This window comes from Alternaria triticimaculans (assembly GCF_023758025.1).
Source record: "Alternaria triticimaculans strain BMP 0046 chromosome Unknown scaffold_5, whole genome shotgun sequence".
Classification (NCBI taxonomy): Eukaryota; Fungi; Ascomycota; class Dothideomycetes; order Pleosporales; family Pleosporaceae; genus Alternaria; species Alternaria triticimaculans.
Genome location: NW_026055962.1, coordinates 432,010 through 447,200, shown reverse-complemented (window position 1 = coordinate 447,200; position 15,191 = coordinate 432,010). Strand labels below are relative to the sequence as shown.

At 52.8% G+C, this 15,191-nt stretch overlaps 4 protein-coding genes across 4 annotated transcripts; 2 read left to right on the top strand and 2 right to left on the bottom strand.

Annotated features, from left to right (window-relative positions):
- Nucleotides 1-1,354: 1,354 nt before the first annotated feature.
- On the top strand, nucleotides 1,355-2,850 carry J4E78_004472 (uncharacterized protein; the record flags this gene model as incomplete). The annotated part of the gene is made up of 2 exons (XM_049365101.1): nucleotides 1,355-1,636; nucleotides 1,687-2,850. The coding sequence occupies 2 exons, from the start codon at nucleotides 1,355-1,357 to the stop codon at nucleotides 2,848-2,850; spliced, it is 1,446 nt and encodes a 481-aa protein (XP_049222902.1).
- A 1,325-nt stretch (nucleotides 2,851-4,175) lies between these two features.
- ALTA7 (Minor allergen Alt a 7) lies at nucleotides 4,176-5,005 on the top strand (the record flags this gene model as incomplete). The annotated part of the gene is made up of 3 exons (XM_049365100.1): nucleotides 4,176-4,232; nucleotides 4,326-4,381; nucleotides 4,504-5,005. The coding sequence occupies 3 exons, from the start codon at nucleotides 4,176-4,178 to the stop codon at nucleotides 5,003-5,005; spliced, it is 615 nt and encodes a 204-aa protein (XP_049222901.1).
- Nucleotides 5,006-5,637: 632 nt separating this feature from the next.
- Nucleotides 5,638-7,956, bottom strand: J4E78_004470 (uncharacterized protein; the record flags this gene model as incomplete). The annotated part of the gene is made up of 3 exons (XM_049365099.1): nucleotides 5,638-6,170; nucleotides 6,234-7,497; nucleotides 7,543-7,956. The coding sequence occupies 3 exons, from the start codon at nucleotides 7,954-7,956 to the stop codon at nucleotides 5,638-5,640; spliced, it is 2,211 nt and encodes a 736-aa protein (XP_049222900.1).
- A 2,099-nt stretch (nucleotides 7,957-10,055) lies between these two features.
- Nucleotides 10,056-11,885, bottom strand: J4E78_004469 (uncharacterized protein; the record flags this gene model as incomplete). Its single annotated transcript, XM_049365098.1, has 3 exons — nucleotides 10,056-10,341; nucleotides 10,389-11,622; nucleotides 11,678-11,885. The coding sequence occupies 3 exons, from the start codon at nucleotides 11,883-11,885 to the stop codon at nucleotides 10,056-10,058; spliced, it is 1,728 nt and encodes a 575-aa protein (XP_049222899.1).
- Between the last annotated feature and the right edge of the window lie 3,306 nt (nucleotides 11,886-15,191).

Genomic DNA, 15,191 nt, shown 5'->3' with positions numbered 1-15,191 from the left:
GCTGTGGAGAGGCACAGTCGATATAGTGAACGGTCTGCTGTGCTCGTTTGCGCAAACACCCGTCGAATATGCCGTCAGCGATTGCATCATTCTAATCAATGTCAGCACTTCGTACCCTGATTACTTCCGCTGTTTGGGGATCGCTGTGTAGTGTGCTCGGCTCAAGTGGTGAGCTAGAGTAGTTCCCGTAACGGTATCGATTCTTGGTTGTGGAGAAGTCGCATAGCGGGGAAGTTTCGAAGACGTAAGATATTACCAAATAAGCCCAGATGGACACGATGGTGAGAGGCCTAAGCTCCAACTCATGCAACAGACCGGAAAATACGTGTCACCAGGAGGATGAGCCCATGCAGGAGGAGAATTTGCACGATCCACTTGGATGTGAAGGTCATGACATGAGTTGTGCGTATGGCATAGCGTGCGACGTGCCTTGCATGGCGAGCAAGAAAATCCAGCACGTTCTGGATTCGTGGTTTTCAACGGAAATGGGTGTTGCAAGGCTGGTTGCGTATGTGCTGTGCTGCACAAGACGTTGGCTAAGACGCTGGCAGTTTGACGACAGAAGGTGCGAGACATGACATAGATGGCGACACCCGCAGCCGCAGCCGTAAACGCCTGGAGAAGCGGAGATGTTAAAAGCGTCCGGTGCGTCGGATGTAATATGGCACAGCAAGCCACACGCTCGAGATGTCGTGAGAAGAGGCGTGAGTACGGCATCACGACCAGGCGACGCGACGCGACAGCATGGAAGCAACGGAGGTTGGACCCAGCAGAGAGGCGCCATGCAGGCACGGGGATGATGAAAGATGGTCGGAGGGTCTCGTCAGAGATTTCCATGTGTCATTGGTGGTCAGGTGGCCTGCGGATTGAATTTCCTGGGGGTAATCGAAACGCCAGCCACGAGCCACGTGAAGCCAATTTTCTGCTTTGCTTCGCCGCCCCAGCAAACCCGAGCCCGCCAAGCCACCGTGACGTAAAGAGAACCTAACCTCACAACCACTTTCCATCGCAAAACTATACGCGTGCGACGTGCTGCTTACTGCCCTATTGGCTCGGTTGGGCTGTGAAGTGATCCTTCTAGCTCAGAGCCATGTCGGCCCAGCGTCCGAGTCGTTGGCGCTTGTGCATGGACCTGGGGAAGACACAAGACGTCTGACTAACAATGAACCACGGTGCTCTTTGTCCAAATAAATCTCTGCGGTAGGTGCTGCCTGACTATAAGAGCCCCGGAGTGCCTTTCACTCTGGAATAACTACCTGACCTTGCCACCTAATACATAAACCCACGGATTCCTCACCTGCTCTCTCACCACCAGACAACGAGTCACCCTACCGTCAATACCGTCAATCATTCAATGCACATCAACGACTTCCCCTACGAAGTACTCACCCAGATTCTTGAGGAGGTCACCAAGGCCAATATACGTGATGGCCCCACGTATACATTTGGTCTCCAGCAGGCGCCACTGCCTCTCGAGAGGGCCAAGCTCCAGCGCTATGTGAGAGGTCCGGTCCCGCCAGAGCTCCTCAAGTGGGACGCAACTGCCACTCTACGATCAGTTTGCTGGAAGTGGCACGAGTGGGCTCTGGAGCACTCCATCAAGGACGTCTACATCCGTCGCTGGAAGGGCGGAGAGGTAAGCAAATCGGCACACCTGACAATGAGGACGATGCTAACATGGCATAGCGATGGGCCGAACTTTCCAACAGGCGAGAGAGCTACCCGTTGTACGAGCTCATTGACCGTCCAACTGGCACAGCGGTCTACCGCGACCCCTTCGCCTCTCTCAAGCGGACTGTGAGCATCTGCAATGACTACCCGCAGGTGGCCGCCAAGATCAAGCGCATGTGGGTGCACGGCTTCTACACCGCCGAGACCGACCGTCTGGTGTTCCAGTCGCTCAAGAACTGCACAAACATCACCTCGCTCTCTCTTCCATGGACGACCATCCGTCACGTGGACGCCACGGCGTGGCGTGCTGTGCTCACTGGCACCGGCAAGCCACTTCAGTCGCTGGAACTCCAATGTGTCGACCCGACTTCGCAGCAAGCAACAGACAAGGATAACATCGTTGATCTGGAGCCACTGCAGTCGGTAAACTTCAGCCAGCTGCGGCGACTGAAGATCTTTGGCGACACTAGCTTCATGCCCATCACCGATGATGATCTTTTCGCCATCGCTCGCACGGCCACTCAGCTGGAGGAGTTCCACTTGACCTGCAACTCCTCCATCACCATCGATGGTGTCATGGCCATTGTCAAGGCATCTCGGAAGACGCTCCGAGTCCTTGAGCACAGCCCGCGGTCACAGGATGGCTTCTGGCACCCGCATCCTGGATCACCGAGCGACTGCGAGCATCTCTGCGACACGTTCCGGAACTGCCCAAAGCTTGAGACTCTGTCCATCTCTCTTCCTTCCGTGTGCTCCCATCTCTTTTCCAACGACGATGCGAAGTTCGCAGGTGACCTGCAGGTACGTGCTCTGCACTTGTGTGAGCACGAGGACGGTCGCTCCACTCACGAAGCTACCGACGCCCTGCAGAAGCTTCTTGAGCAAGCCCGTCGCTTTATCCGCCTCCGCGCGCAGAGTGCTATTCCTCGCGAACTGTACGTCGAGCTGTTCTTCGCCGAGTGCATCTTCGAGCCCGGCTTCCAGTCCGTCCATGGCGACTTTTCGCTGGCTCAGGTCTCGTCAGACGGGCACTGGCCACAGAACGTCGAATTCAGCGGCAAGGGACCCTACGGAAGCACCGGCCTCTACGGAAAAGAGGAGGAGGCGCAGTTCCAGCGCATCGACGAAGCCGAGTTCCTAGCCGGCGTCCGCAGGAGGCTCCTCTCCATCCAAACCTGATTGTGGATAAAACCACTGATAACGGCCGAATTCACTTCAACTGTAAACTTTTCATTGCGAACCTATACTTACGAAATTACGACCACATGCATGAGCGACAGGCCTGGAGCCAAAGAGATACCAGGCTGGAGCAGCCACATTGTATTCATGCATTTGGGAAATTCATAACGAGAACATGGCCATGTTCCGAAAAAGCGAATACTGTGTATTGATCACTTAGGATGGCGGGGTGTCTATTGCTTTTTTTCCATCTTGCAGTTTGTTAGCATTTTAGCGTTCAACCTTCAATCAGTATAATGAATCAAGTTTCACACTCATCTGACAATATTCCCATCGCGCATCATCTATGCAAACAGTCTTTCGCGCATATTCGACGTAGGAAACTTGCTTGCATCCCCGATCACGAGAATAGCAACACACGGTTGATAAGAAACTTCGCGAAGGCTCCAATTTTGCCAACAGGTTCCACACCTTGGCGATCAGAGACCAACACCCCGCACCTGCAGTCCACGCACCCACACCGTCCCAAAGCAGACAAGCCCAGGTACAGCTTTCCGCACTTTTTGCTTACACACCGCATGGTCATCCGTTATGTACGCCGGAAGCCAACCTCTTTCTCTATCCGAGCGATGGAGCTTACCAACCTATAGTAAGGTCTCAGTCCCGTACACGCCGAACACCGACCGATTGTCTGCTGAATAAGAGGCACGGCAGCGCGGAAGATGTCCGCCCCAGCGAGAAAGTACTTGCCGGGCCCGGGATGGTGGGTTCCTCTGCAATTGACTCGCGATGCAGCAGGTTAGCCGGAGGAATGTTACCAACAACGTACCTTTCCCCAGCGAAACAGAAAAAAAACGAATTGACAATCTCTTACCAAAGGCTCATGTAATCATCGGAAACGCCTATGACGCTACTGCACCGGGTATATATGTGGGGCGCTAACCGTCCGTCTAAGCTTGATGAAGTATAGTGAGGAGCGCTATGAGGGGCAGAATGGCGCAAAGCAGTTGTTTACAGGACAGCTAGGTAGCTAAGCTCGCTCGGTGCGATTGGGCCGGTGGATGATGTAGTAGCCATGGCATGATGTATTGCGAGATAGACACAGTCTATGGGGATCGAAGACCATGGACAAGGGGTCTGGGTTATCTCATGCACCATGCACATGCCAGCCCCCGGTGGTGCTGGTGCTGGCTGCTGGGTATAAGTAGAAGGTGCGTACCCCACCCCGAAAGCTCTCTTCTTTACTTCTTCACTACATACTCATCTCTCTCGAATCGTTCGTACTCTACTCGTTCTTTGTGATACCCCCCAGGAAGTTATTCAAGATGGCTCCCAAGATCGCTATCGTTTACTACTCCATGTATGGCCACATCAAGAAGATGGTATGTTGCGATTGTGTCGAAGGGGGATGTTCAACGGCTCCCCACTCGATTCATTCTCTTGAATTAAGAGCTTTTGCTAACAGGAACGAATAGGCCGATGCTGAGCTTGAGGGTATCAAGGAGGCTGGTGGTGACGCCAAGCTCTTCCAGTATGTATTCCCTCCTCCATGTCTCGAACACTAAGATCTCCCTGCTGGCAATTGCAATTGCTATCCACACACCCCCTTCATCTCCCTCAAGACCACCTGGGCATCAACTAACCCACCCGCAGAGTCGCCGAGACCCTCCCCCAGGACGTCCTCGACAAGATGTACGCACCCCCCAAGGACGCCTCGATCCCCACCCTCGACGACCCCGCCGTCCTCGAGGAATTCGACGGAATCCTCTTCGGTATCCCCACCCGCTACGGCAACTTCCCCGCACAATTCAAGACCTTCTGGGACAAGACGGGCAAGCAATGGCAACAAGGCGCCTTCTGGGGCAAATACGCCGGTGTCTTCGTGTCAACCGGTACCCTCGGTGGCGGACAGGAGACCACTGCTATCACCAGCATGAGCACGCTTGTGCACCACGGTTTCATCTACGTGCCGCTCGGATACAAGACGGCATTCAGCATGCTGGCTAACCTCGACGAGGTTCACGGTGGTAGCCCCTGGGGCGCTGGTACCTTCTCCGCTGGTGACGGTAGCAGGCAGCCCTCTGAGCTTGAGCTTAACATTGCAAAGGCTCAGGGTAAGGCTTTCTACGAGGCGGTTGCTAAGGCCCACCAGTGACTAGATGGCGGAAAGACTGCTGGCGATGCTGTGGGTGAGAAGAGCGTCGAGGGTACGAATGGAACGGGAGCGGCGACTAACGGTACTACTACTGCTGCGCCTGCTGCTGCTACGTCTGCTCCTGCCGCTGCTTCTTCATCGCAGCCTCAGCAGAAGGGGCCGGAAGAGAAGGATAAGGAGGGTCCGTGTGGATTGCCTGCAAAGTGCGATATCATGTAGACGTTTTGTTATTCTGCTTCTTCCGCTCCCTTATTTTCCTGTTAGTCAGACAGCTGCGCGACGAGATAAATGAAATAAAGTAATACCTTCATCAGTTCAGCCATCGTAGCTTGACCTCTGACGACCGAATTAACTATCCAATCTATGTTGGTTAGAAACCTGTCGGGTAGATTTGATGGTGATTGTCTATCTGTGACAAAGACATTATACTTACATTGCAATAGAGATTGGGAACACTTTGGCGAAGAAAGGATTGGGTATCATTCTGTCCAACTACTATCAAATATCTAGAATCAAACTGCTGAATCGGAAATCTATCACACAAGACCCCAGCAAAGTCCTTGCCAAAAGAAACGCTCCGTCTATACCAACCCCAAAGAGAACGCCAAATCCCACATCTCACTCAAATCTCTCTACCCATCTTTCTTCCCCTCATCCTTTCCATCCTGCGGAACATGATCATGAATAAATTCATCCACCCAATCCTTTACCCCATCCGCTTTATGCGTCAGCCATTCCCACCAGCTTTCCTTCTTATCTCCCTCTCCCTTCTCCCCTTCTTTCCCATCACTTTTCTCACCATCTTTCAACTCGTCTTTCCCACCACTCCCTGTCAGCGGCGTAGGCCTACTGGGCACATCCTCCAAACTCGGGCTCGTGTCTTCCAATCCAGACGCTGACGCCGCGATACTGGAGAGGGAGTTCATGTCTGTTGCGGGCATGGAGGCGAGGTTGGATTGTGATGAGAGGGAAGAAGGGAGGGCGGTGGAGGACGAGAGTGTGTATGAAGACACAGGATCCTCGGGTGTTTCTTTTTCGTTGCCAGAGACCGAGTCATCGTCGGAGTGGAGACCGACTGGTTTCAACGGCAAGCGTAAAGTACCGTTGTTAGGCGCGGGGTTGAGACCGATGGAGTCGCAGACTATGTTGTAGAGTTCGATGTTTTCTGAGCGGGTGGTGTTAGCTCGCTTCCTTTGTGTGTATGTATACGAATATGTTCGAAACTTACGGAAAGGTTCCATCCTGCTTCCAGCTTCATGCGGAAACGCAGGACCTCTTGCAATGAAAACAGCCCTCATAAGCGGATGTTCATGATCGTATCCATGGAGTCCCTTCGGATGATACTCCTCACCCGTCTTCTTGCCCACTTCAACGTTAAACTCGTCTTTCGTTACAATCGCCCAGCCTGTTTTTGGTACGATCCACAGCGGAGCAATCCTGTCGTTTTTGCTAAAGTGGTAGCGCTCCGGCATATTCTCATCCCGCAGATAGACGTCAAGATTCGGGTTGTCTTTCGTACGTTCTAAGAGCTGGTTGTAAAGACGATGGAGCGAAGCCGGGTCTTTAGGACGCAGACCGTAGAGCGGCCAGCCGTCTGTGTGTGAGAGCTCGGCGGGGTCGATGAGGTCCTCTAGTTGAACCAGACGTGTTTTGTCTGTGGTGGCCATGCCGTGGTCTGAGACGACGATTACGTTGACAATATTTGTAAGGTTGCGCGCGTGGAGACCGGCTAGGATACCTGCCATCATTGTGTCGGCATTGGCGATCGTCTTGCGAATCTCAGTGCTGTTGGGTCCGAAGCGGTGGCCGTCGCCGTCTACGTCGGGGACGTATGCTGCGATAAGCTGAGGTCGCGGTGTGTTTGCGCTCGCGCCGATGTCTTTGGGACCAGGGAGATCGAGGAGTTCCATTATGCGGTCGACCTTTGTAGGCAAGACTTCCGAGCCATTGTACTTGTCGATATAGGCAATCTCTTGGTTCAGGATATGCGCTTCGGAACCTGGCCACATGTGGACTGCTGTTCTGACTCCTTGCTTCTCGGCTGTCACCCAGAGAGGTTCGCCGCCCCACCAGTGCGGTTGTAAACTGCGCTTTGGATCCGTGTAGTAGAACTCCTGCTCGAGCTCTGGGTCCCAGAATGTGTTTCCTACAACGCCATGCGCTTCGGGATACATCCCCGTGGCCATCGTGTAGTGATTCGGGAATGTGACACTGGGAAAGCTGGGCATCATGTACTTTGGCGATATGCCCTCTGCTACGAATTGGTTGAGCGTAGGTGTAAGATTTCGGTATAGGAAGTCGGCGCGGAAGCCGTCGAGGGATATGAGGATTGTCGTCGGCGCAAAGAGTGACGTGCCATTGGAGAGCATGGCTGCTGCTTCTTTGACATCTTTGGGCGTGGAGAGATTGTACGTGGCTGCGAGGAGAACGACGAAGAGGACGATGATGGATACGTATATGGCTATCCGGCGGTATAGACTCTTCCTGCGTACCTTCAATCTGTTAGCTTCATCCGCGCGCCCGTAGACTCTACGCACCTTCCTCTGCGACTCGCTCGCAAGTAACCGCTGTTCATCGCTCAATGAACTTCTTCCCGATCGGAAACTTGTACTGGAAGCGCCAATGCCCTCTTCCATTTCGTACATGAGCGCGCTCGACTCTTCACTGCCGCCTTTCCTGCGCTCCTTCATCTCCTTCTTCTTATCCCACTTTCCGACCTTGACGCTGGAGGCTCTGCGCCCCAATAAGCCCTTACCGCCATCTTTCTGCGTAAGAAGCCTCTCGCGCTCGTCTTCTGAATCTAGAATGTCGTGATCGCGTTCGTCAAGTTCGCCGGAAGGTCTGCCATCGTAGCCCTCATCATCGGAGGTGTGGTCGTACAGGGTGCGCTCGTCGGTGCCAGCATCGGAGCTAGGCACCCGTTGCGATTCGTTGTGCGGTTGCGAAGACATGATCGCGTCTTCAGGCGATATATTACATAGCTAGGTGGAAAAGAAACGTTGCGCCGCTACGGTGCTCAACATGTTTGGGGGTCAGCGACCCCAGACGTGTCGCTTGGCATCCATGTTTCACGCGTGCAGGACGGTTATGTCGGTCGCGTAAAGGCGCTATTCGGTAATTTACTTTCACTAAACCTCCATCTAAAAATTGGGGTGAACAGAACATTTGACTTGACTTTGTGCATGCAGCAGATGATAGATTATCCAAGATCGTACATTATGTCCGTTATTCAAGATTCGTTCATGCCATCACCAAGACCACGTCACGGCCGGCCTTCCACTTGAGACCTGCGCCGGCTATCTTCCCCTTAGAGCAAACCCACAACAACAACCACATATGCTCTGCAAGCTCTCCCCAATTAAACAGCTGCACCATCCCAAGAGTTTCAGAAGTACCCTTCTCTCTGTAGAGATATGCGCCCCAGCCGAGTCTGCCATCTTTCAGCGGTTCACACACGCCATCCCAAATGTCCTTCTGAGCCTGCGCAGGCCAAGCCGACAAGTCAATGAGCCAATGGCCTCTTTCATTGCCCACTGGATCGCGTGACTTTCCAACTGGTTTGAACTTGCCTGGATACTGTTCCTTGAGGGCTTCCAGATAGGGTGTTACCTGCCGAGGCCACGCCTCCGGACTCTCTACACCTATCTTTGGTGGTGGAGATTCAACTATCTCCGGATAATCGGTGAAGTCTATGGGCGGACCGGAATTGTCGATTTCTTGCACCTTGTTGTTCTCACTGGCTTGGTCTTCTGCTAATGGGGAAACTGGCTTTGGCGCATCGGATGAGCGGAAGCTTTCTTGCTGAGTTGGGACGACGCTGCTGGATTTGGGATGCACTTCTGAGGAAGCAGGCGTCTTGGCTTCTGATATATCGCTACCTATCTCCAGGCGCGTACTTTCCCGACGATTCACATCTGCGAGAGGTACCTGGGGCGAAGACGTAGCGCTAGGCGCATCCGGCTCTTCTGCTGTAGCGACAATCGTGGGTTCCGTTGGCATAGCAGGCGACGAAGAAGTCTCCTGCGTGACGTCCCTAGCGTCCGACTCGTCTCCGGACGTGTTCGCGGAAGTCATCGAAAAGCTATCCTGCAATTGACTCTGTAATGCTTGAACCGCAGCTTGCGTATCCTCAATAAACGCTGTATCAGCATCCTCAGGACTGCTAAGAACATCTTTTATAGACCGCCGTTTGCTAGCAGCGCTTGACTTGGGAGTTGCTTGCGCTTTCCAGTTTTGATGGATACGTTCCAACCGCGCAAGCCGACTAGACGTTGGCGCAAAGTCGTCTTCTCCCACATTGTCAGACGACACGCCGACGTATCTTTTGGGATATTCATCGGACGATAAGTGAGATGGGAAACTGCCGTAGGAATCTTTGTTGGTCGATAAGATGGAGGTGTTGACGGACTCGCGAAATGAATTTCCTTTGTTTGGTGGCGAAGGGTCGCTCACTCGGGAAGCACCAACTTGGCTCGACACATCGTGTTGTGGTGTCTCCTCAACGTTTTTTCGATGTGGTCTAAAGTCGAGATAAGCGTCGGCCAAGGAGCGGTAAAGTTGGTCGTTTTGTCGAGTAGCCGGAGCGGAGATGTGTACCAAAAGCTCGTGTTCATCGTCCATAGTTGAGTACGAACAGGTAGATCTTGAGCTTTTCAAAATCCATCGTAAGAGATATATGCACAAGCTATCCAAGTAAGGCGCGCACGGGTTGTTGTTGCGTGAGAGGACGGAAGAGGTCAAGTGTAGACGAAGAAGGGTTCAGCGGTTCATTGACGCGACTTGGCAGGTACAAAGCGAGGTCTGTGCACCTTCTCACGAACGCATCACCATACTTGTCGGTTAGCATGTAACGGAGTTAGACAGCTGGAAGACATTGTCACAGATACAAGATTCATATCACTCCACATAGAGAAGGCAAGACTTCAGCTTAGGACAGCATCGTCCAGCGTCGTCATTCAATGGTATGTCGTCTATCATGCATGCTATCATGTAACCATCCCTACGGATATCGCTGAAGAAAAGAACCGCATCCCTTTTTGTGACCCAAAAATTACTCCTCATCATCCTCGTTCGGGGCCTGCATCTCTTCGATATCCTCCTCCTCGAAAGTGTGCATCGGTACTGAGTAGAGGCGGAGAAGAGACTTGTTGGGGTCCTTGACCAGGACGTATTTGCCCTCGTCCATGCGAAGAACCATGTCAACAATGGTACGGACGATAGCCCATCCGTTGTTGAGGTTGAGTGCCATCTGGGCGGCGAAGTCGCGGGGCTTGGCTGTGAGGACACCAAGGATGACGTGGTCGTTGTTGTTCTTAGGGTTGGTACGGGAGACGAAACTGTAGTCATATTAGTTGAGTCGGATGTAACAGATTGGAAAACGTACCCAAGCTTCATGGTGTCGGCCTTGGCCAAGATACTCTGTGTAGTCCATCGTGCAAGCTTGCAGGAGTTGTTCTTCATCTCAGTGGCGAGGACAGCACCCCTCTGGCTGGCCAACTTGGACCTCCAATCGAGCGCTCCACCGGCACCTTGTGCCTTGTTGTCGAACTCGTTCAGAGCCTTGATGGTCAGGTATTGGTCCTCACCGTTGATGTTGTTCTTAACAACAGCGTCCAACTCGGTCCGGACAACCAAGTGCAGAGGCTCCTCGTCCTTGTCCAGAGACAGATCGAAACGGCGGTACCTGTAGGCCTTGGAGGCTGGTGGGTCGGTCTCGACCTCCTCGTTGTAGAAGGGATGCTCGTGGGGCATGCTGACCTTCTGGCTCTCGGACTCGGTAACGACCTGGAGGGGGAAGATGTTGTTGATGTGTGTGGCTTCCAGCATCAGAGCACCAGGGCTGTTGATAGAGTCCTTGTTGCCCTCGGAAATCTCAAGCGGCGCGTCTGCGGCGTTCTCGTTGACAGTGACCATGTCCAGACTTGAGCCATCGCGCTTGTCGATGAAGACCTTGTTGCCCCGCTTGGTGAAGACCAAATCCCAGGAGTAGACCGACTTGGTGGCGCACATGAGCATGGAAAGAACACCATCGGTAGCGAATACAGTGCCCTCGTCCTTGTCGGCGAGCTCCTGCAGGATAGGATCGCTGGAGGTGGTGACATTGTAGGCGGCACGGTCGAGGACGTTGAGTTTGCGCTCCGAGGTCCTGGCACCGGGCTGCTTGTCGTAGCTGCGGTCGTAGTAGTAGAGGAATCCGTAGTTGTCGATGTCCTCGCCCTCGTGGGTGTCGAGGTTGAGCTTGCTGAGACGGGAGAAGTCAATCTCCTCCATGACGTTCCATTCGGGCTTGACCTGCACGGAGGCATCACGGTTGCGCTGGGGCTTGTCGTCCCTCCAGCCAAAGCGACGTCCTCCCCTGCCGCCACGTCCACCGCGCTGGTTGTCGTACTGATTTCCACCACGGCCACCAACACGCTGGAAGGTGCCCCGCCCGCCGCGTTGCGCCTGTCCACCTCGCGCTCCTCCACGTCCACGGAAGACGGTGCCGCCGCCTCGTCCGAATCCTCGGCCGCGTGCTGATGTGCGTGTGTTGTCGACGACGGAGAAGGTAGCCTCCTCTTCGGCGGCCTGGATGGCGAAGGGGTTCGTCTGCTGGTTCGCGCCGTATACCTGCTGGTCTATGAAGCCTTGTTAGTATCCATCTTCTTTCTCCTTCACCATCACCAAACATACCCCTGTAGTTGCGGTTGCCGTATTGCTGGCGTCCTCCCCGCTCGCGGTCCTTGCCCTCAGTCCAGTCGGCCATGCGCCCCAGCTTGTCCGCCTTGGAGTAAGGCGCGAACGGCACGCCGTCGAGCATCGACTCGCTGGTAACGGGCGGGCCCCATCCTGCAGTGTCGGGCAGCGCGGACACGAGGTCCAGTAGTGATGCGGGTGCCATGTTGTGAAGTTGCGGTAATGCTGGGCGCTCGTTGTTGCCGCACAGAAATTATGTGGGCAGTCAGATTCCGCGCTAACGAAACGAAATTCCAAGGTTCCTACCCCGCGCTCACCTTCACTCAACCCACCAGCACTGAGCGCTGGAGCCATCACCCACTAACATTGAAGTCTGCACAGTCCAACAGTATATCTGACTTTCTTTATTCACGGCTCAAACCATTTCTCGGATTGCCAGAGATTATACGCGGAATTTCCCAACTGTCTCATCTCTCTACACCCGCCATGAGATTACATACAGAGATTACATACAGAGATTACATACAGAGATTACATACAGAGATTACATACAGAGATTACATACAGAGATTACATACAGAGATTACATACAGAGATGGCGTTCCGGTGAGAGTGATGAACAATGCAGACGCCAGGCTCAGCCATGTGCTGGACTGTGAGTGGTACGTTGATGCCACCTCTCGCTGTATAATGACGGGTTTGCTGCGTCGAGGGACCTATCCATAGGTAGGTGCGGAGAGGTTCATGCACACCACAGCTATATGAGCCAATGAGTCCCCTTTCTCCTCGAACACGCTCATTTCCTTGGCAACCGGTGAGCGGAATAGCAAAGAACCAAGTTTCTACGTCTTTGGAGAGGCGATTTGGCTACGGCATGCGAAAAGCAGCATGTTGAAAAGCCTTACTCTGCTTTAACATGCCCAAATACAAGTTTGGCTTCGTCGGCGCATCCGACTTCAACAAACTTCCCAATATTATCAAGAGCCACATCAATTTGTATCTTAACCATTACACATTCTTACCTCCTTCTGTATACACAAGATGCGGTACAAGCCTCTCGACGAGACGAAACACAGAATGCGGTATAAGCCTCTCGACCAGACGAATAACGAGATTCGTGTCCTCAAGTTTCTGAATCTTTCCAGCCCAGTCTCAACCGAAGACACCATTCGATGCTCTATCAGGAACGTCTCGCTAGGAACCCCTCGCCACTTACAATGGCATCAAGACTCCCCGCGGAGTCAAAAGTTTCCGAAAACATGGGACAGATTTACCAAGGCTGTAGATCTGCGAGACTTAGCCCTTGAAGATGTACCTTTGGATAAGGCTGCACATACTGGTCTACATGGGAGCTCCCCTCAATGCAGCGGCTCTCGTTATGACTGGGGAGAATTCGAAGCCCTGTCATACACATGGGGTGATGCGGGCGAGACAAAGATTATCTACGTAAACGGTGTTCGCAAAAGCGTTTCACGCAATCTCGAAGAAGCCTTGAGAGCGTTACGAGGCTTGGAAGAGACCCTTTCTGGTATGCGCTACTGGATAGATGCATTGTGCATCGACCAGGAAAATATCGAAGAGCGAAATGTACAGGTCCAGCGCATGAAAGAGATATACGGTCGAGCTAGAGCTGTGATAGTTTGGCTAGGTCAAGAGGAGTTCATGGACAGGTCCGCAATTCAGGCAATGCATCATCTATGTTATGATGAGGAGAACGCATTGCGACCTCCAAGCGACCCGCCTCTTCACAAATGGCCCGCCCTCTTCGCTGTTACACAAAAGCCATATTGGAACCGGTGCTGGATCATCCAGGAGCTCGCAATGAACCACAATTCGACTCTTTTTCTGTGCGGGAAGTTCAAAGTGACGAGGAAAATGATACAGTCGGGCGCCCTTTGGGGTCGGAATAGATCACACGTCTGTGAGGAGATCAACCATCAAACCCGCCTCGAGTTGCACATCGGTGCGTGGGCCGTGTTTGACCGCATATATAATCTCATACGTATCACCCCCAAGAGAGATATTGAAATGGGCGAAGAGTCTTTGTTGGATCTTGTTCGTCGAGCCGACGCAACTGATAAGAGGGATAAGATTTACAGCATACTTGGCCTGTTAGATCCTGCTATCTCCGCAGGTGTCACACCTAACTACTCGTTTTCAGTGCAGCAAGTCTACACGAATTTTATGAAGTCCTTTATCAATGCATCCAAAAGATTGGACCTCATCGCCTTTGGAGATATCTCAGTTGAGCAAGGCTGGCCATCATGGGTACCCGACTGGAGGAAGCCATTCCAAGGCCACCACATCGACTATGTGCAAAAGTACCAAGCGAGCAGAGATATACCTGCTCAATTCAGGTTCATCGAGAAAGAAAAGAATCGAACTTCTCTTGCGTGCAGCGGCTTCGAAGTCGACACAGTCGATGGTATCGCAGCCGAGCTACCTCTGGATTCTCATGCTACGCGATCAAGTATTGTATCGGAGAGATACAACGGTCAAACACTAGAAGCAATAAAAGAGTCCTTTCGTATGGGACATCCTGTAATACCGACAGAGCTACTCTTTGCAGTCCCGTGGGATTTAAGTCCTGACACCCACGACAACATCCTCTCGAATCCGGAATGGCTCAACCTCTTTTGTTCCATTCACTTCTTGAGATGGGACAAGTTCAGAAGATACAACAAGGACTTCTGTATCGGTGGCCAAAAATTTCAAACCTTCTTTCCCAAATCCGACGAGCAAGATGTAGATGTTGGGCCTTATGGCAGCGAAATGCGTTCTATCCTACGTTTTTTAGAGCACAGAGCTTTGATAACGACAAGAACGGGTTATGTGGGTTTGGCTCCAGACGCAGCTCATCCAGGAGATGTTGTTGCTATTCTGCTCGGCTGTCGTTGGCCAGTAGTCTTAAGGCCGCGCAATGAAGACTGCCATCAAGTTGTCGGAGAATGCTACATTCACGGAATCATGGACGGAGAAATCTTAGACCAGCAGCGGGACGGACATGTTTCAGAGAGGGAGTTCATCTTGTGCTAGGAAGAAAATATAGAGCGCTGTCATCTCCATCAATCGCTATCACTCTCCGGATCCAATTTCCACGCCTCCGCCTCCTCAAACACCACCTCACACCCCCGCCCACTCAACCCCAAATTCCCCCAAAGCGCCCTGTCAGCCCCCTCCCGTCCCTCCCCTCTATCCCTCGTAAGAACAACGCACCTCTTCAGCCCCTTCATCCAATCCAGCCCATACTTCCCCATCTCCTTGACATGACCCGCCGTCACCGCAGCGGGATGGAAATCCAAACGTATATTTTCAACCCGATTGACATAGTCACGCGGTATGCCCCTGACAAAAGAGGCGATAGTCTGAATAAATTGGAACCCGAACGTATTCAGTCGCAAGATGAATCCGGCCGTCTCGGCATGTATTTGTCGACACACCGTCCTTCTTGCGAATAGGTGGTGGAGTGGATACCGCTGAGATGGGGGTTTCGGGTAACCGAAGGGTTCTA